Source organism: Macaca thibetana, chromosome 9 (assembly GCF_024542745.1).
Source record: "Macaca thibetana thibetana isolate TM-01 chromosome 9, ASM2454274v1, whole genome shotgun sequence".
Lineage (NCBI taxonomy): Eukaryota > Metazoa > Chordata > Mammalia > Primates > Cercopithecidae > Macaca > Macaca thibetana.
The window spans coordinates 98447728-98467296 of NC_065586.1; the positions used below are offsets into that span (position 1 = coordinate 98447728).

The window sequence follows — 19569 nt, forward strand, 5'->3', positions numbered from 1 at the left end:
AAATACCCTTACTAATGGCTGGACATAGTGGTTCATGCCTGTAATCACAGCACTTTGGGAGGCTGAGGCAGGTGGACCACCTGAGGTCAGGAGTGGAGTTTGAGACCAACCTGGCCAACATGAAGAAACCCGGTCTCTACTAAAAATATAAAAATTAGCTGGGCATGGTGGTACACAGCTGTAATCCCAACTACCTGGGAGGCTGAGGCAGGAGAATCGCTTGAACCCGGGAGGCAGAGGTTGCAGTGAGCCAAGATCACACCACTGCACTCCAGCCTGGGTGACAGAGCAAGACTCTGTCTCAGAAAAAGAAAAAGGAAAAAAAAAAGAAATAATCCTTACTAGTGATGCCCTGCTAGGAGTTCAACTTTCCCCCAACCCCATGTGCTGCAGAGCTGCTCCTATTAAAGCTTCTCTTATGCTCCTGGCAATCATCAGTTGAACCTAGAGAGCAAAACTCTTGTTCTCCCTAGACAAAACTCTTTGAGGAAAGTTAACTTTATATATCATGATTCTCTTTTTGGGAAGAGGTAGGGAAGTGACATGATAATGAAAGTTCCTGGTGGGCTCATTAAAAAGTTTAGCCCTTCTAGTTTTTCATCAGTAGGTTTCTATAAAGCACTGACTTACAAAATGAAAGTGCTGGAATGAATATATCTTAGCAGTCATAGATTCTAATAATCTTTTTTTTTTTTTTTTTAAACAGAGTCTCCCTCTGGTCACCCAGGCTGGAGTGCAGTGGTGCAATCTCAGCTCATTGTAGCCTCCGCCTCCCAGGTTCAAGCAATTCTCATGCCTCAGCCTCCAAAGTAGCTGAGATTACAGGCAAATGCCACCACACCAGGCTAATTTTTTTTGTATTTTAGTAGAGACATGGTTTCACTCTGTTGGCCAGGCTGGTCTCGAACTCCTGACCTCAAGTGATCCACTTGCCTCGGCCTCCCAAAGTGCTGGGATTACAGGTGTGAGCCACTGCACCCAGCTGATTTCAACTATCTAATTTGACAGATGAAGGTCTTGGGTATCATATGTCTGGCTATTGATAGGAGTGAGACTACTGATCCCTAGTCCATTGACTAAATTGTATGCTGTGTGAGGGTTACACACAGAGCCTTGGCCGGGTGCGGTGGCTTATGCCTGTAATCCCAGCACTTTGGGAGGCCAAGGCAGGCAGATCACCTGAGGTCGGGAGTTTTGAGACCAGCCTGACAAACATGGAGAAACCCGGTCTCTACTAAAAATACAAAATTAGCTGGGCATGGTGGTGCTCATCAATACAGTGATGAGAGAAACCAAGAAGATCTGAACAATGGAGAGACATACTATGTTCATGAATTGGTAGGCACAACATAGCAAAGATATTGTGTCTCCCCAAATTGATCTATAGACTCAATGCAATTCCTTTCAAACTTCCAACAAGGCAAGTTTATCTTAAATTGAAATGCAAAGGCAAAGGAATTGGAACACAGAATGATATTGGAAAAAAAAACGAAGTTGGAGGAATCACACCACTGTTATTAAGACTTAGTATAAGCCGGGTGCAGTGGCTCACGCCTGTAATCCCAACACTTTGGGAGGCCGAGGCGAGTGGATCACCTGAGGTCAGGAGTTCGAGACCAGCCTGGCCAACATGATGAAATCCCGTCTCTACTAAAAATAGAAAAATTAGTCAGGCAAGGTGGTGCGTGCCTGTAATCCCAGCTACTCGGGAGGCCGAGGCATGCAAATTGCTTGAACCCGGGAGGTGGAGGTTGCAGTGAGCCAAGATCATGCCACTGCCCTCCAGCCTGGGCGACAGAGTGAGACTCTGTTTCAAAAAAAGACGTAGTATATATTGGCCGAGCACAGTGGCTCACGCCTATAATGCCAGCACTTTGGGAGGCCGAGCGGGTGGATCACAAGGTCAAGAGATTGAGACCATCCTGGCCAACATGGTGAAACCCCATTGTTACTAAAAATACAAAAATTGGCCGGGTGCAGTGGCTCACGCCTGTAATCCCAGCACTTTGGGAGGCCAAGGTGGGCGGATCACAAGGTCAGGAGATCGAGACCATCTTGGCTAACACGGTGAAACCCTGTCTCTACTGAAAATATAAAAAATTAGCCAGGTGTGGTGGCGGGCACCTGTAGTCCCAGCTACTCGGGAGGCTGAGGCAGGAGAATCGCTTGAACCCAGGAGGCGAGATTGCAGTAAGCCAAGATTGAGCCACGCACTCCAGCCTGGGCAACAGAGCAAGACTCCATCTCAGAAAAAAAAAAAAAGACTTAGTATATAATTACAATAATTAACACAGTGTGCTGTTGTCACACTTAAACACATAGATCAGTGAAACAGAACAGAGAACCCAGAAGAGACTCACACAAATATGGCAAATTTAATTTTAATTTTAATTTTTTGGAACAGGGTCTCACTCTGCACCCCAGGCTGGAGTGCAGTGGTATGATCACAGCTCACTGCAGCCTCAAGCTCCCAGGCTCAAGCAATCCTCCTACCTCAGTCTCCTGAGTAGCTGGGACTACAGGCACGTGCCATCATGCCTGGTTAATTTTTTTTTTTTTTTTTTTTTTTTTTTTTTTTTTTTTTTTTGAGATGGAGTCTCGCTCTGTCGCCCGGGCTGGAGTGCAGTGGCCAGATCTCGGCTCACTGCAAGCTCCGCCTCCTGGGTTTACGCCATTCTCCTGCCTCAGCCTCCCGAGTAGCTGGGACTACAGGCGCCCGCCACCTCGCCCAGCTAGTTTTTTGTATTTTTAGTAGAGACAGGGTTTCACCGTGTTAGCCAGGATGGTCTCGATCTCCTGACCTCGTGATCCGCCCGTCTCGGCCTCCCAAAGTGCTGGGATTACAGGCTTGAGCCACCGCGCCCGGCCGTTTTTTTTTTTTTTTTTTTTTTTTGAGACAGGATCTCATTCTCTCACCAAGGCTGGAGTGCAGTGGCACGATCTCAGCTCACTACAACCTCTTACCTCCTGGGTTCAAGATACTCTTTCACCTTAGCCTCCCCAGTAGCTGGGTCTACAGGTGTGTGCCACCATGCCCCACTAATTTTTGTATTTTTTGGTAGAGATGGTTTCACCATGTTTGCCAGTCTGGTCTTGAACTCCTGACCTCAGGTGATCCACCCACCTCAGCCTCCCAAAGTGCTGGGATTATAGGCATGAGCCACTGCTCCTGGTCCATGCGTGTTTTTTTTTGTTTGTTTGTTTTTATTTCTTTTTTTTTTTTTTTTTTTTTGAGACAGAGTCTTGCTCAGTCACCCAGGCTGGAGTGCAGTGGTGCGATCTCGGCTCACTGTAAGCTCCACCTCCCGGGTTCACACCATTCTTCTGCCTCAGCCTCCCGAGTAGCTGGGACTACAGGCGCCCACCACCATGCCCGGCTAATTTTTTGTATTTTTAGTAGAGACGGGGTTTCACCATATTAGCCAGGATGGTGTTGATCTCCTGACCTCATGATCCACCTGCCTCCGTGTCCCAAAGTGCTGGGATTACAGGCGTGAGCCACCGCACCCGCCTTTTTTAAAAAACTATTTTCTATAGAGACGGTCTCACTGTATTCCCCAGGCTGGTCTTGAACTCCTAGACTCAAGGGATACACCCACCTCAGCCGTCCAAAGTGCTGGGACCAGGCTGCGCAGCCTGGTCAATTTATTTCTGACAGAGGTGCAAAGACAACTTAATGAGACTTGTTGGAAACGGTAGGAAATTCTTAGGCAAAGAAAAAATGAGCCTCAATCTAAACCTCACACCTTATACAAAAATTAACTCAAAATAGATCGTAGGTGGAAAACATAAATCTGTAAACATTTTAGGAGAAAATGAGGGGGGCGGAAATCTTTGTGACTTGCAATTAGGCAGAGTCAATTTAGACATTAAACCAAAACACAATCCATAAAGTATTAGTAAATTGGACTTCATCAAGAGTAAAAATGTCTGTTCTATGAAAGATGTTAAGGGAATGAAAAAAATAAGCTTAAGACTGGGAGAAAATACTTACAAATAATTGTATCACTACTGAAGGACTTGAATTCAGAATAAAGAAGTCTCCAAACTTAATAGTAAGAAAACAATTTAGTTTAATAATGGATAAAAGACTTGATCAGTCATGTCACCCAAAAGGATATACAGATGGCAAATAAACACATGAAAAGATGTTCAACATAATTAGTCATTAGAGAAATACAAATTTAAACACATGGAGATACTATTACCTACATACTTGAATCGCTTAAGTAAAAACACTGAAATACCAAGTACTGAAGAGGATGTGGAGAAACTAGAATTCCTATTGCTAGTGGGAATACAAAGTGATAAAATTACATTGGAAAAGAGTTTGACAGTAAAGCTAAACACACCTTTGCCCTTTGACCCAGGAATCTTACCCCTGGGTACTTACCCTAAAGAAGTGGAAACCTGTGTTCACACAAACACTGGTACACGAATGTTTATAGCAGCTCCATTCAAAATTGCCCCAAACTGGAGATCCCACACGTCCTTCAACCAGTGAACGGATAAAGAAACTGTGGTACATACGGGTAATGAATACTACTCAGCAGTAAAAAGAAACAAGCTACTGATATATGTAATATATATCAATATATATGCAATATATCAATATTTCCAGCCTGCAATAGCTTGGAAAAATTTCAAAGGCATCATGTTAAATGAAGGAAGCCAATCTGAAAATTGGCTGTAAAATTATATGCTGTATAAATCATTCATTTAAAGAAAAGAATTAATTTTACCAAATTAACAAAAAGAGACTGAATGCACATCACTCTAGAAGTGTGGATCCCAGATGTAAAACTGCCCTATTCTTTCACCATGAAGGAAGACATGAAGCAAGTATATAGTTGTAGCAACTAAATGAAATCACAGAAAATCTGTACCTGTCCCAATTCACAAAGAGTTTTTTCCTCTAGACTTTTATATGTCAAATATACCACATGACCACTTTTAAGATAACAGACCAAATTGTACATAATTTATGTGCCTAAAGCAGCAAGACTAGATTACTTTACATTTTTTGTGTGCCTTTTTTTTTTTTTTTTTTTTTTAAGACGGAGTCTTGCTCTGTCACCCAGGCTGGAGTGCAATGGCGCAAGCTCAGCTCACTGCAAACTCCATCTACCGGGTTCACACCATTCTCCTGCCTCAGCCTCCCAAGTAGCTGGGACTACAGGCGCCCGCCACCACACCCAGCTAATTTTTTTGTATTTTTAGTAGAGACGGGGTTTCACCGTGTTAGCCAGGATGGTCTCGATCTCCTGACCTCATGATCCTCCCGCCTCGGCCTCCCAAAGTGCTGGGATTACAGGTGTGAGCCACCGCGCCCGGCCCTTTTATGTGCTTTTTTCAAGTATTTTATGTATTTCAGTTTTTCCAAATATTTTAAATTCCTTCTATCTCAACCCCACCACCATCACCACTACACACACACACACACACACACGTTCTTCTCTAGGTTTTTTCTGTAAATTTTACATCTCTAGGTGGGGGTAGTGGGGGAAGAGAAGCAGGTTTTTTACAGCTGATGTGATCACTGTACAGACAAGCTTGGAAAATGCTACCCAATCTGCCAATTAATTAAAGCATTAATCTGAGGAGCAGCCGGGCCCAGGGAATGTTTACCCAGGGAGGAGGGGGGGTGATAGGAATTGAGTAGGCAGCTCCCTATATTTGCATGAAAATGAAAGTGCTTAGGAAACTCTGCTTTTGTCTCTAAAGGTGGGACAGCCTAGATCACATCCCTAAACATTTTTGGTCTCTTTAGGAAACCTTTTAGGGAGCTGGTCTCTAAAAGATGAAAGCACAGCACAATCTAGAAAAACAAATTTAAATGCTGGGCAGAGTAGGGTACAACAAGTACAGTGCAGTATTCTTTGACCTGGAATGGAATCTTCTAAATTCAGGTGTAAAATTTCATCTATTCAGGTAGAATAGATGAAGGGGTTTTCCAAGTTTTGGAACCATATAGGCTGGTTCAAATCCCAGCTCTGCATATTAGTTGTATGATTTGGGACCAAGCATGTATTTGATCTGAGCCTTTTCTCATCTGTGAAATAAAGATTATCAATTGCCCCTTCATCTCAGAGCAGTTAGTTCTCTGCTTACTCTAGGAAGGAAACAGGCTGGAGAGTGGTTACGAACTTCCAAGATTACAGACTGCCTCCACGACTGAGAGACTGCCCAGCCTTTTGTTCTTGTTAAACTTATTTTTCAGCAAGGGACTATAAACTTCAAAGTTTCCTCTCACCCTCCTGGAATATGCTGCACTCTTTCTCTAAGAGAAGTGGCCCTGACCATAACAGCAAAGGACATAAAGACAGGAATCCACCTTTGGACCTAAGGGTCACATTGGCTCTACCCAAGATGACGTTACCTATTTATATCATGGGAGGGTGGTGAAATGGGCGTGGAAAATTGACTCACAATATTTGATGATATTGAAGAATTATTGTTAATTTTTTAAAATTGTGATAAAATACATATAATGCAAATTTTACCATTTTAACCATTTGTTAACTCTTTAAGCACAATATTATGGGCCAGGCATGGTGGCTCACACCTGTAATCCTAGCTCTTTGGGAGGCCAAGGCGGGCACATTGCTTGAGCTCAGGAGTTCGAGACCAACCTGGGCAACATGGCATAACCCCATCTCTACTAAAAATACAAAATTAGTGGCTCACGCCTGTAATCCCACCACTTTGGGAGGCTGAGGCGGGCGGATCACGAGGTCAGGAGATTGAGACCATCCTGGCTAACATGGTGAAACACCGTCTCTACTAAAAATGTAAAAAATTAGCTGGGCGTGGTGGTGGGCGCCTGTAGTCCCAGCTGCTTGGGAGGCTGAGGCAGGAGAATGGCACGAACCCAGGAGGTGGAGCTTGCAGTGAGCCGAGATCACGCCACTGCACTCCCACCTGGACGACAGAGCGAGACTCCGTTTAAGAAAAAAAAAAGGCTGGGCGCGGTGGCTCACACCTGTAATCCCAGTGCTTTGGGAGGCCGAGGCGGGCGGATCACAAGGTCAGGAGATCAAGACCATCCTGGCTAACACGGTGAAACCCCGTTTCTACTAAAAAATACAAAAAATTAGCCGGGCGTGGTGGCGGGCGCTTGTAGTCCCAGCTACTTGGGAGGCTGAGGCAGGAGAATGGCGTGAACCCGGAAGGCAGAGCGTGCCGTGAGCCAAGATCGAGCCACTGCACTCCAGCCTGGGTGACAGAGCGAGACTCCGTCCCCCCCCCCCCCAAAAAAAAAGAAAAAATTATCTGGGAGTGGTGACAGACGCCTGTAGTCCCAGCTACTGAGGAGCCTGAGGGACTTGAGCCCTGGACGTGGAGGTTTGCAGTGAGCTGAGATCATGCCACTGCACTCCAGAGCAGGACTCTGTCTCACCAAAAAAAAAAAAAAAAAAAAAAAAAAAGATAATATTGTGGTTTGTTCTTTTTTTAAGATTCCTAATCTTTTAGATCTACATACTGAAAATGTTACAGATAAAATGATACAGTGTCTGGGATTTGATTCAAGGTAATCCAGAGGGAAGAAGATTGACCCAACAACAAGGACCTCTAGCCTCATGGCACAAACAAGAACCTTTTTCCAGGGTTTTGCTTCTCTTAGATGATACCTCTTCATTTTTGTTTATTTTCTTGCAGAACTCTCAGAGATTGAGCCCAATGTATTCCTTCGTCCTTTTCTGGAAGTGATTCGCTCTGAAGATACCACTGGCCCTATCACTGGACTGGCACTCACCTCTGTCAACAAGTTCCTGTCCTATGCACTCATAGGTAAGAGCTCAGGCTTTGTTGCATGATCACAGCACTTCATTTACCACCTTTCCTGGGGTGCCTAGGCCTTAGGCAATGAGCTGGTGATAGTGGGAAATTTTTTCCAGTCATTTCTTTTCTTGTAGAAGATAAATAGGATTGTTACTGGTTATTCATCATGCTAGCTGACTCACGTTGTACAGGGTGGGAAGGGCAGGAGAAGTTTCCTTGGTACTCTGGCTTCTCTATGCTTTCAAAGAGTTAAGGGTATGGTACCTTACTCTTGGAAGTTTGGTTAGGTTTGTTTGTTTGTTTGTTTGTTTGTTTATTTTTTGAGACAGAGTCTCACTCTGTCGCCCAGGCTGGAGTGCAGTGGCATGATCTCGGCTCACTGCAAGCTTCGCCTTCCGGGTTCACGCCATTCTCCTGCCTCAGCCTCCCGAGTAGCTGGGACTACAGGTGCCCGCCACCATGCCTGGCTAATTTTTTGTATTTTTAGTAGAGATGGGGTTTCACCGTGTTAGCCAGAATGGTCTCGATCTCCTGACCTCGTGATCCGCCCGCCTTGGCCTCCCAAAGTGCTGGGATTACAGGCCTGAGCCACCGCACACGGCCTAGATAGGTTTATTTTTAAAGTTATTTTTTCAGACATAATGCATGTACATTATAACAAGACAGACAATAAAGAGATACTGAAAAGAAAAGTTAATTGTCCTTCCTGTATCTTTCTTAATGTTCCTCCTCCTCCTTTAGGCAAATAGTGTTAACAGCCTGGTTTGAATCTTTATGTTTTTCTATGTCTTTATAAATGAAGTACCATCCCTTTTTAAAATGAAATAAAGCCGAGTGTGGTGGCTCACGCCTGTAAGCCTAGCACTTTGGGATGCTGAGGCGGGTGGATCATGAGGTCAGGAGTTTGAGACCAGCCTGGCCAACATGGTGAAACTCTGTCTCTACTAAAAATACAAAAATTAGCCGGGTGCAATGGCGGGCTTCTGTAATCCCAGCTACTTGGGAGGCTAAGGCAAGTGAATCGCTTGAACCCGGGAGGCGGAGTTTGCAGTGAGCAGAGATCGCACCACTGTACTCTAACCTGAGCGACAGAGCGAGACTCTGTCTCAAAAAAAAAAGAGAGAATAGAATAAAATGAAATAAAAATAGGATTATATGCTGCATATTTTCTTTTTTCATTTAATAATATTAACTTGCTCGGGCACAGTGGCACATGTCTGTAATCCCAGCACTTTGGGAGGCTGAGGTGGGCGGATCACGAGGTCAGGAGTTCGAGACCAGCCTGACTAACATGGTGAAACCCCATCTCTACTAAAACTACAAAAATTAGCCAGGCGTGGTGGTGCATGCCTGTAATCCCAGCTATTCGGGAGGCTGAAGCAGGAGAATCACTTGGACCCGGAAGGCAGAGGTTGCAGTGAGCTGAGATCACACCATTGCGCTCCAGCCTGGGTGACAGAGCGAGACTCCGTCTCAAAAAAAAAAAAAAAAACCCTCTATAGTATTAACTTAAATGTACATGATATAACTATTCATCTGATTTATTCTTTTATATTGTAGAAAATATATATAAAACTTGCCATTCCCATCAGTTTCAGCTTACAATTAATTGGCATTAATTACATTCACAATGTTGTGCAGCCATCACCACCATCTATTTCCCAAACGTTTTTATTACCCCAAATAGAAACTTAACATAATGGGGAGTTAACGTTAACCAATAACTCCCCATTTCTCTCTCCCCTCGCCCCTTGTATGATTTTTTTTTAGTAACTCTATAATTTTCATAGTGTAATATAGATATAACACAATTCATGTGCTCATTCTTAATATTTAAGAGTTTTCCTAGTGAAGTCATAAATAATGCTAATATAAGCACCCTTGATCACATGTCCTTATTAATAATTTTTTTTTTTTGAGATGGGGTTTCACCATATTGTGCCACCACGCCAGCTAATTTTTGTATTTTTAGTAGAGACGGGGTTTCACCATATTGGCCAGGTTGGTCTCGAACTCCTGACCTCGTGATCCACCCGCCTCGGCCACCCAAAGTGCTGGGATTACAGGCGTGAGCCATCGTGCCCGGCCCCTTATTACTAATTTTACTCTTGTATGAAAGATTTCTGAACTTGGGATTTCTGGATTAAAGACCATGTGCATATTACATTTTTATAGCTATTACCAGTTTGCTTCCCGAAAAGGTTATATCATTTACACTTCCACCAGCAGTGACTGAGAATTTCTACTTCCTTACCCTGTCATCAGCACTGAATATTATCAGTTTTATTTGTGCCAACTTGGTAGGTAAAAAGTGGTATTTTCTTTTTATTTTTTGAGACAGGGTCTTGCTCTGTCACCCGTGCTGGAGTGCAGTGGCACAATCACGGCTCACTGCAGCCTTGACCATTGGGCTCAGGTGATCCTCCCACCTCCGCCTCCCAAGTAGCTGGGACTATAGGCACACGCCACCACACTCAGCTAGTTTTTGTAGTTTTAGTAGAAATGGAGTTTCTCCATGTTGCCCAGGCTGGTCTTGAGCTCCTGAGCTCAAGAAATCCACCACCTTGGCCTCCCAAATTGCTGGGATTACAGACATGAGCCATTGTACCCAGCCTCTTGTTGTTTTTATTTCCTGGAGGCTGAACATTTGAATTTCCTGTCTTCACTTCTTTTTTAAATTGAGTTGTGTTTGTTTTTCATGTCAATGTGTACGAGTTCTTTGTATGGTATGAATATTAACCCATTGCCTATCATAGCATTACAAATATTTGCTTCTAATCTAGGCCAAATATTTCCCCTAATCTATAGTTTATCTCTAAATTTGTTCATGGTGTCTTTCTTTGGATTTCTTTTTTAGTTGGTCTTGACACTCAATTCGGGAATTCATTTCCCTGATTGGCAGCCCGTGTACAAGGATGAAGAACATAGAAAACAGGCAGCTGTCTTTGTTTCTTAAGTAGGGAGACAAAATATAAGGTTCAGGCTTTAGCTAGCCAGAAAAGAAAATAGTCTTCAGTTCAGGGCAAGAAAACCCTTTATCTATTCTAGAAATGTTGGATTTGCTTAGCTGATACATTCAGGATCCTGAGCCGGAATCCTGGGTACCAGCTAGCTTCTGAACAGGTGCCTCAGCCTCTCTGACATCCTAGTCCCAGCTTCATACTTTTCCTAAACAAAATCAGGCCCAGCCACTTCCAGCCTTGCCCTGAGCACCACCTGCAGGTCATCTCTCTTCACAGCCTCCCGTGACTGCCGCTGCTGTGCCTTTTCTCTCTGCTGTCTTGTTGGTGTTACTCTCTCCCCTTCCTGGACTTGGCAGACGGGCTGGTCATTGGAGACCTCAGGCCAGCTGGTCATTGGAGTTTCCTGTGGTGGGAAAGGAGAATGCTGGAGGTGGTGATTGCAGTGGGCATGAAAAAAAGAGCAGGAAGGAGTGTATGAAAGCCAAAAAAGCAAAGGAGATGGGATTGGCAGATTTCCCTGAAGTTGGTTCCAGAGTAGCCAGAAGAGGAGGACATTTTAAAGAAGGGTTTAGGCTGCTCTTCTAGAAGAAAACTCTTACCTCTTGCTCCTGTGATCCAAGGTTTCAGGGATTATTTTAGATCCTCTTTCAAGGACTGGCCTTTTGTTTGGCCCCATACGGCTGCCAGACCAGAATTTTTGTGCCACTGATTTCATGGGTTGCTAGCAAGCCTTGCCTATGGTTCTTGTCAAAGAGCTGTCACTCTAGTCTGCCTTTTTATTTTTTATGGGTTTTTGTTGAGACAGAGTTCACTCTGTTGCCCAGGTTGGAGTGCAGTGGTGCGATCATGGCTTACTGTTGCCTTGACCTCTGGGGCTCAAGTGACCCTTCTACCTCAGCCTCCTCAGTAGCTAGGACTATAGACATGTTTGGGTTCTCAGCCATTCCCTGAGCTTTAGACTCAGGAACTCCCTGATTTCAGGTACCAAGAAAGAGAAAATGGGCTGGGCTCAGTGGCCCACACCTGTAATCCCAATACTTTGGGATTCTCAGCCATCCCCTGAGCTTTAGACTCAGGAACTCCCTGATTTCAGGTACCAAGAAAGAGAAAATGGGCTGGGCACAGTGGCCCACACCTGTAATCCCAATACTTTGGGAGGCCAGAGTGGGTGGATCACCTGAGGTCAGGAGTTCAAGACCAGCCTGGCCAACATGGTGAAACCCTGTCCCTACTAAAAATACCAAAATTGCTGGGTGGTGGTGGGCACCTGTAATCCCAGCTACTCGGGAGGCTGAGGCAGGAGAATTGCTTGAATCCAGGAGGCAGAGGTTGCAATGATCCGAGATCATGCCACTGGACTCCATCTAGCCTGGGTGACAGAGTGAGACTCTGTCTCAATTAAAAAAAAAAGAGAGAGAGAGAAAGAAAATAATAATATCTTATAATTCCTGTGACTAAAATTAGGAGGTGTTCCTGCATTACGCCGTGCCACCTCTGGAGCAACTTTCTCTGTCACTTGCAAAGCTTTTTCATATGCCTGCCCTTTCCCCCTACTTAGGCTTCCCTTTTAGAACTAAACAGCCCTGGAAAGGATCCTTCAGAGCAGACCTAGGGCAGGAGCTAGGCAAGACCCTTGATGGTGACAACTTATTTGGCTATTTCTCGTGGCTATTTAATACATGAATGAAATGGGAGCTGAGTTCCCTGCTTGATAGTATTTGTGTTCATTTCCAGCATGGTGCTGGTTGTCCGACCTCTAGCTTCTCCCCTCTTATTCTGTACAGCTGAAATCCTCCCTCCCGCCTGCCCCCTAGCTAGTCAACCTCCAGTCCTGTTTAGTTTATCTTTTTTCTCTCCTAATGCCTGTTAAGCTGGAAACAGGATTCTTGCATATTATTTTAAATAAGAATGAAACTAAAAGAAGAGGTCTTTGGGCTGGGCATCACGCCTGTAATCCCAGTACTTTGGGAGGCCGAGGCTGGCGGATCGCCTGAGGTCGGGAGTTCGAGACCAGCCTGACCAACATGGAGAAACCCCGTCTCTACTAAAAATACAAAATTAGCCAGGCGTGGTGGTGCATGCCTATAATCCCAGCTACCCGGGAAGCCTGAGGCAGGAGAATCGCTTGACCCAGGAGACGGAGGTTGCAGTGAGCCAAGATTGCGCCATAGCACACCAGCCTGCCAACAAGAGTGAAACTCCGTCTCAAAAAAAGGTCTTTGATCTGCTGTCACGTGGCACCTGGATATGAGTATTGGCAGCAGTGAGTGTTCATTTCCTCCTCCTGCTCTCCTAATTCAGTTGCGCCTGAACACAAAACTCCAAAAGCAACCAGAGAGAGAAGCTGTGTTGAAAGATGAAAGGAGAAAAGGCCACAACCTTGGCATTCAAAGCTTTGACCCTACTTAGTTCTTGTTCTGAGTCAAAAACTCTTATTTCCAGGCTCCTCCTCTATGAAATTAGTAGATTTATACTAGTGATTCCCAGAGTATGGTCCCCTGCTCGGCAGTGTTTAACTTCAACTGGGGTCTTGTTAGAAACACAAATTCTCAGGCCCCACTCTGGGCATACAAAATCAAAACTTTTTGGTGTGGGCCCAGCAATTGAGAACCACAGTTTTACCCGGTAGATTTTGTGTTGAGGAGCTTGTTAAAACCAGTTATGGGGCCGGGCGCAGTGGCTCACACCTGTAATCCCAGCACTTTGGGAGACCTAGGTGGGTGGATCACCTGAGGTCATGAGTTCGAGACCAGCCTGGCCAACATGGCAAAACCCCATCTCTACTAAAAGTACAAAAAAATTAGCTGGGTGTGGTGACGGGCACCTGTAACACCAGCTACTCGAGAGGCTAAGGCAGGAAAATCGCTTGAACCCAAGAGGCAGAGGTTGCAGTGAGCTGAGATCACGTCATTGCACTCTAACCTGGTCGACAAAGCGAGACTCTGTCTCAAAAAAAAAAAAAAAATTCAGTTGTGGGCAATTCTCATGTAGCTCAAGGAGTCGTGGGTTAGGGAACTAGAGAGGAAAAATTGTCTCTCAAAGCTAGACGGGCTGCCTTACCTTTTATCTCTCTCCTCTCCACATCACTTAATCTTTCCTTTTTTGCTGGAGCAGATCCCACCCATGAGGGCACAGCAGAGGGCATGGAGAACATGGCAGATGCTGTCACCCATGCTCGTTTTGTGGGCACAGATCCTGCTAGTGATGAAGTTGTCCTGATGAAAATCCTTCAGGTAAGGGAGAGGGAAATAGCAATTAGGCTAATGGCCAGGGGCTGGTGCCGCGGACTCTACTTACTCTGCCCACAGCATGAAGCTGTGTTTTGACTTCACTGGGGCTTAGGGGAGCTACTTTGTTTCCAAACAAACAGCTGGGGTACCCAAAGTAAAAGCTTTTTCCAAGGAAAATCAGTGAAAGCTTTATATGAAGTGATATCAAATACCAGAAGCCTTAAATACACTTGTACCTCTGGCAGACTGTATTTGTGCCGTCCATCTCTTGGGCTCACGGGCTAGGGCTGGAATGAGTTCTGAAATATGTCAGGGTCATAAAAAGTGAAGAAACAATTCCCAGGACGAGCTCCTTGGAGACCTCTCGACCAAGCTGAGGTGAGGTCAGCATTCTTGCTAACCACTCTCTCTTACCCTTGAGTACCTCTCAGTACCTTGTTTATCACAGTAATTCCTTTTTCTTCCTGATAGGTTCTACGGACTCTGCTGCTAACCCCAGTGGGTGCCCACCTAACCAATGAATCTGTGTGTGAGATTATGCAGTCTTGCTTCCGGATCTGCTTTGAAATGAGGCTCAGTGGTAAGTGCTTGGATATTAGCCCCTTCACCATTCCTGGGGCCAGTGTCTGAGTATGAATACAGGAGGCTGTCTTCCCAGAGAGATGGAAAATTCAGGACTTCTCCATCATCTATCTCATGCAATCATAAGGGTCTAGAAGAAATCTCTGTACTTGAATATTGTGAAGCTAGAGTAGAGACCTCAGCCCATTATGCCAGGGCAGGAGTTGGGATGGATCCCAGATTGACTTAGCCCAGGCACCAAATCACCCTCTCTTGGGGTTTGTGGGATTGACACCAACCTACAAACCCCCCAGAACACATCTATCACTCCCCTTTTTTCCCTGACTCAGTAGTGCCACCTAGTGGGCCAGTAAAGTTATGGCTGCCAGGCTGAGCTGGAGCTGGTTTTAATAAGTTTGGCATAATCCTTGGTAAACAGGGTTTGGAGGGGAGTCTGCTCTGAGAACCCTCTTGATAATAGCACAGCAAGTAATGACACCTGTGTTATTTGTTTTTGCCTGTGCAGAGTTATTGAGAAAATCCGCAGAGCACACTCTCGTAGACATGGTGCAGCTGCTCTTCACAAGGTAAACCTGCTGCTGTTTGCTTCAGCCCGGCTGCCCAGGCCTCTTGAGTCTGCCTGCTTCCACACAGCCACATCAGGGACCTGGCCAACCCCACAGCCACATCAGAGGCCACTGGGATTATGGATTGGGGGTAGTTCTCTATGCCCAGGGTTACTGAGCAAGGGAGGAGGAGGAGGGAGCTGATTTCGCCTCAGGTGGAGGCAGAGGGTTATTTAGTATAGGCCAGCAGACCTCATTATGCTTCCCAAATTTGTGTTTGTTTCTGTGCAGGTAGCAGCTGGGAAAGGGAACCCAGAGAGGAAGCCAAACTCAAGGGATCCTGATTTCTGTGGGAGAGGGCCAAGGTTAGGGTGACCAGCAATTGTGATTTGCCCGGGACTGTCCTGATTTCAGCACTAAAAGTTCTGCATCCTGGCAAACCCCTCTCAGTCCCAGGCAAACCAAGATGGTTGGTTACCCTTAGGTAAGGCCCTTAGCCTAGGGCCTAGGAGGCCTTTTATACTAGGCCTGTTTCCTGCACCTCCTTTCAACAGACTCACAGAAGAGCTGAGGCAATGGCTTCAAACCTTCCTCTGGGATTTCTTTTTGCTCTCAGATCTATAGATAATAATCCTTATTATCTACAGACTAGACTGCCCTTGGACCCTGCTGCAAAGAATTTTTTACTCCTCAGGCTCAAATTTACTGGTTTCAAAACTTCAACCTGCCTGTTAATTCTTCCCTTTTGCCTACTCTCCTAGGGTTTTGATAGACTGCCCTCCCCCCATCTCTTGGCAGCAGTATTTGCCAAGTGAATATAAGCAGGAAGGAATCAGTCTTAGGATAAAAAGAGCCTCCACACTCCAAGGGCACTTACCTTGCCCTCACGACTACCTCCTTTTGTCCATGTCACACATCTCCCGATTCCTGTGGCTCTTTGATGAAGCTCTGAAAAGGGTGAAATTAGTCTGCTTCTCTTTTGTAGCCTTTTCTAAGACACAGGGCATGCTCTGGCTCAGAGCACCTTTGGTTTGTGGCTGGCATGGAGGGGGACATTTGTCATTATCCCTAATGACAGTTGATGGATTCTCTATCTTATAGGTTACCTCAGTTTAAAGAAGAACCCAAGAACTATGTGGGGACCAACATGAAGAAGGTATGATGTGAGAGCTGATCTGCTGTCCCTCATCCAAACCATAATCTCCCAACTTCAGTGCCTTGGGGTAACCTTGCTTTGCAAAGATATGCTTTGCTTGGAATCTAAAAGTAGCTCTCACTCCTTTAGTGAGAAATATATTATCTCCCAGATATATCCCTTCCCCAGCTTTTCCACTCTGGCCTATCTTTGAACCACCATGTCAGCTGGTGAGCCAGTTCTTCATGGAGACTGCATGGTACCCATCAGTCTTGGCTAAAAATGTCTGTTGACAAAGATGAAAGTCCTGCATCCCCTCAAGATTTAGCCTTATCCGCACGTAGAAGGCCTAGAAAGGCTGTGTCCCAAATCCTACCTCAATGCTGAATTAGACTGGACTCTTGATTGTGCTAGTCTGTATTGAAGAAATTAGTCAAGCTTGACTCCAGACATTTAAGAACTGAAGGGTTCTTAAACTGCTAGGAGAAGAATGGTGGTCAAAAGAATGGCTTCTTTCTATCTTGAACTGAAGCCCTGGACTTCACAGGCCTTTGATGAGGATTCTGCTTGCAGCCCTAAGAGGTCTTACCTATGGAAATGACCCTTAGTTGTGTGGTGCATGCACCTGACCTTCTCCTCTCCCCTGCCATCCATCCCCATTCCTGCCCTGTGCCCTGTTGGTGTGTGTCTGAGTTTATTTCACTCTGTTTAAATCGTGCGTTTGCCTGTCTTTCGCAGATATCTCCATGTCTCCTCAACAAACTGGAGCTAAGTAGTGGGGAGCAGACCAAAGCCCTGAACCAGTTAGAGAGGGTACTACTCTTTAAGAACCTCAAGGTCTCTCTCCCTCTCTCTCCCTTCCCTTTTTTATTTCTTTAAATGTTTATTTTGTATATGTAACACCTGGGTCCCATTTCCATTGTATAGAGCACAATTTACCCTTCCCTAGTAACACAGCACGGCTTTGGAAGAATTGCACGTGATTGTAGCTTTGCAGTGTTGGGAATTCTCCTGGGCATCTGGTTGCCTGGAGACAGGAGAAGGAAGACTTGAACATCACATAGTTAGCCTAGAAAGCCTGGGGTCTGCTGTTACCTCGTGGGGAGGCTTAAGATCTACCATTTCTAGGGAAACTGTGAGGGACCTTCAAGACCCTTCCCCCTTCTCCTTCTCCTTGTCTCAGAGCTGGCATAGAGAGCTTAAGCACAGTCCTCAGCTCTATCTGGATACCTGGACTGGGTTTGGAGGGAAAGGGTAGTCCATCTAGTTGGGATCTGTTTTTTTTTTCTTGGTTACCATTAAAGAGGTCATTCCAAGGATTAGAACTCTAGATTGATGGAAAGAAGCCAGGTGCCAGGATAGCCCAGGACACTGGGAATACTTTGGGATCTGTAAAGATCCCTCTGTCCTCTAAAAGTCAAGGTGTAGGGTAGCTTAGGGAGGGATCCAAGCTAAAGATTACCCTAATCTGCATATACCTGCCTTAGGAAGAAAGGAGAGAGAAGGAGGTGTGGACTATCTGGGCTATCCATCACAAGAGTGTGCATGCTGAAGGTGTGGTTGTGGACATACAGGTCATTGAAAATAAAAAACTCTGTGTATGTACACTTAGCTAGATAGTCCATTGGCCCGTGTTCTCTTTGAATGCGTTGTGTCATTTCATTTGTGTGCTTGCATAGTCTCAAGCTGCAGCGCTCATTAGTGGCTATCCAGCATGTTACCATAATTATTAACCTGGGACCTGCTCCTTTTTTGTAAAGCTTACACTGTCCTTTGGAATACAGAGTCATACAGTTAAGGTGGTATAGAGTTCCATGAATACCTACTGCCCACCCCACACCTTCAGACCTTAGGAAAAGGAGAACAACTATACCTTACAAGGGGTGAGGCGTTTGTGAGAACTGGCAGCCTCTTGGCCCCTACTCCAGCCAGGAGGCTGAGAACACTAGAACACTCATTGAAATAATCAGGTTGGAGCAAGCTTTGCAGAAGATAGAGAAGGAAATGTGAAAAACTGATCCTCATATGGGGAGGAATCTCAATGACTGACTGGCTTCTCAGTGAAAGTAGGACTGCCTGGAGTCCCTGAAATGGGGCAGCCTCCTAGAGAGAAAGGCTCCCTCATAAAAGTAGATCCAGTTCTTAGTTCTTTTGGGAGCTCAATGATAACTGCCAATAGAGCCAGGAGGTCCCTCATTGATCTCTTGGCCTCTTGCCCTTTTGCATATTTGGCGGGCTCTTCTCCCATAACATTTTTTACTATGAACTTGATCCAGTTGAGCTCCAGTGGTTCCTGGGGAGAGGATTCTTTTGCTTCCTGCTTAGCTATAGTGCTCAGTATGCCTGAAGCTCAGTTCTAGGCATATGACTGCAGGCATTTTGGAGATGGATTATCTAGAAGTATAAATCCAATATGAGGCTGTTGCTATGTTACTAAGAGCTGGGGGAAGGAAGGGCTCAGCTCTTCAGCCTCTTCTTTATTGGAAGGAGCTATGGGTAGGAATGGAAGAAGTATGTGTTTTCTAAGCAAGGAATCAAAGATTACCCAGGTTCTGAGAGCTTGGGGGAGCTTAAGGAATGGAGTCTATCCCTAACAAAAGGAATTGAACAGGCCATGGATAATAGGATATATTTAGCCTTTAGGAAGGGGCAGAGAGAAAAAGTGCTTCTACTCTCTTTAGAGTCATTCTAATGGTTTCTGGAATAGCGTTGCCATTGCCATTGTCGGAATGGTCCAATCCAGGAATGGTCTACCAGTCTAGGAATACTTTAGAACGACTCTGTAGAGGGACTGAGTTCACACCCAACTGAGAAAACATCGGGACTTAAAAAACAAAATGGGGCCGGGCACGGTGACTCACGCCTGTAATCCCAGCACTTTGGGAGGCCGAGGCGGGTGGATCACGAGGTCAGGAGATCAAGACCATCCTGGCTAATACGGTGAAACCCCGTCTCTACTAGAAATACAAAAAAAATTAGCCAGGCTTGGTGGCAGGTGCCTGTAGTCCCAGCTACTCGGGAGGCTGAGGCAGGAGGATGGCGTGAACCCGGGAGGCGGAGCTTGCAGTGAGCCGAGATTGCGCCACTGCACTCCAGCCAGGACCACAGAGCGAGACTCCATCTCAAAACAACAACAACAACAACAACAAAAAATGGGCCTAAACAAAGTAACTTTGAACTTAGAATGGAGGAAATACATAAAAACACAGATCCTAGGGAGTAGTCAACAGGTGACAGAGATTGTCCCTTGCCACTAAAAGGAAGCTATAGGAAGAACAGAAATACAGCAAGAGGGTAGTGGAACAGAACAAGGAGTCAAGGAATCAGTGGCC

The 19569-nt window shown here is 45.4% G+C and overlaps 1 protein-coding gene across 11 annotated transcripts in view; it reads left to right on the plus strand.

Annotated features, from left to right (window-relative positions):
* GBF1 (golgi brefeldin A resistant guanine nucleotide exchange factor 1) overlaps positions 1–19569 on the plus strand; it is a 139376-nt gene that overhangs the window by 93279 nt on the left and 26528 nt on the right. For 5 of the 11 annotated variants that reach the window (XM_050804090.1, XM_050804092.1, XM_050804091.1 and 2 more), the window contains 6 exons: positions 7660–7791; positions 13860–13978; positions 14447–14555; positions 15063–15123; positions 16204–16258; positions 16976–17074. In XM_050804090.1, coding sequence (XP_050660047.1) covers positions 7660–7791; positions 13860–13978; positions 14447–14555; positions 15063–15123; positions 16204–16258; positions 16976–17074 — 575 coding nt within the window. The remainder of the gene's footprint in view (positions 1–7659; positions 7792–13859; positions 13979–14446; positions 14556–15062; positions 15124–16203; positions 16259–16975; positions 17075–19569) is intronic. The other 6 variants (XM_050804097.1, XM_050804099.1, XM_050804098.1 and 3 more) reach the window with 2 other exon arrangements.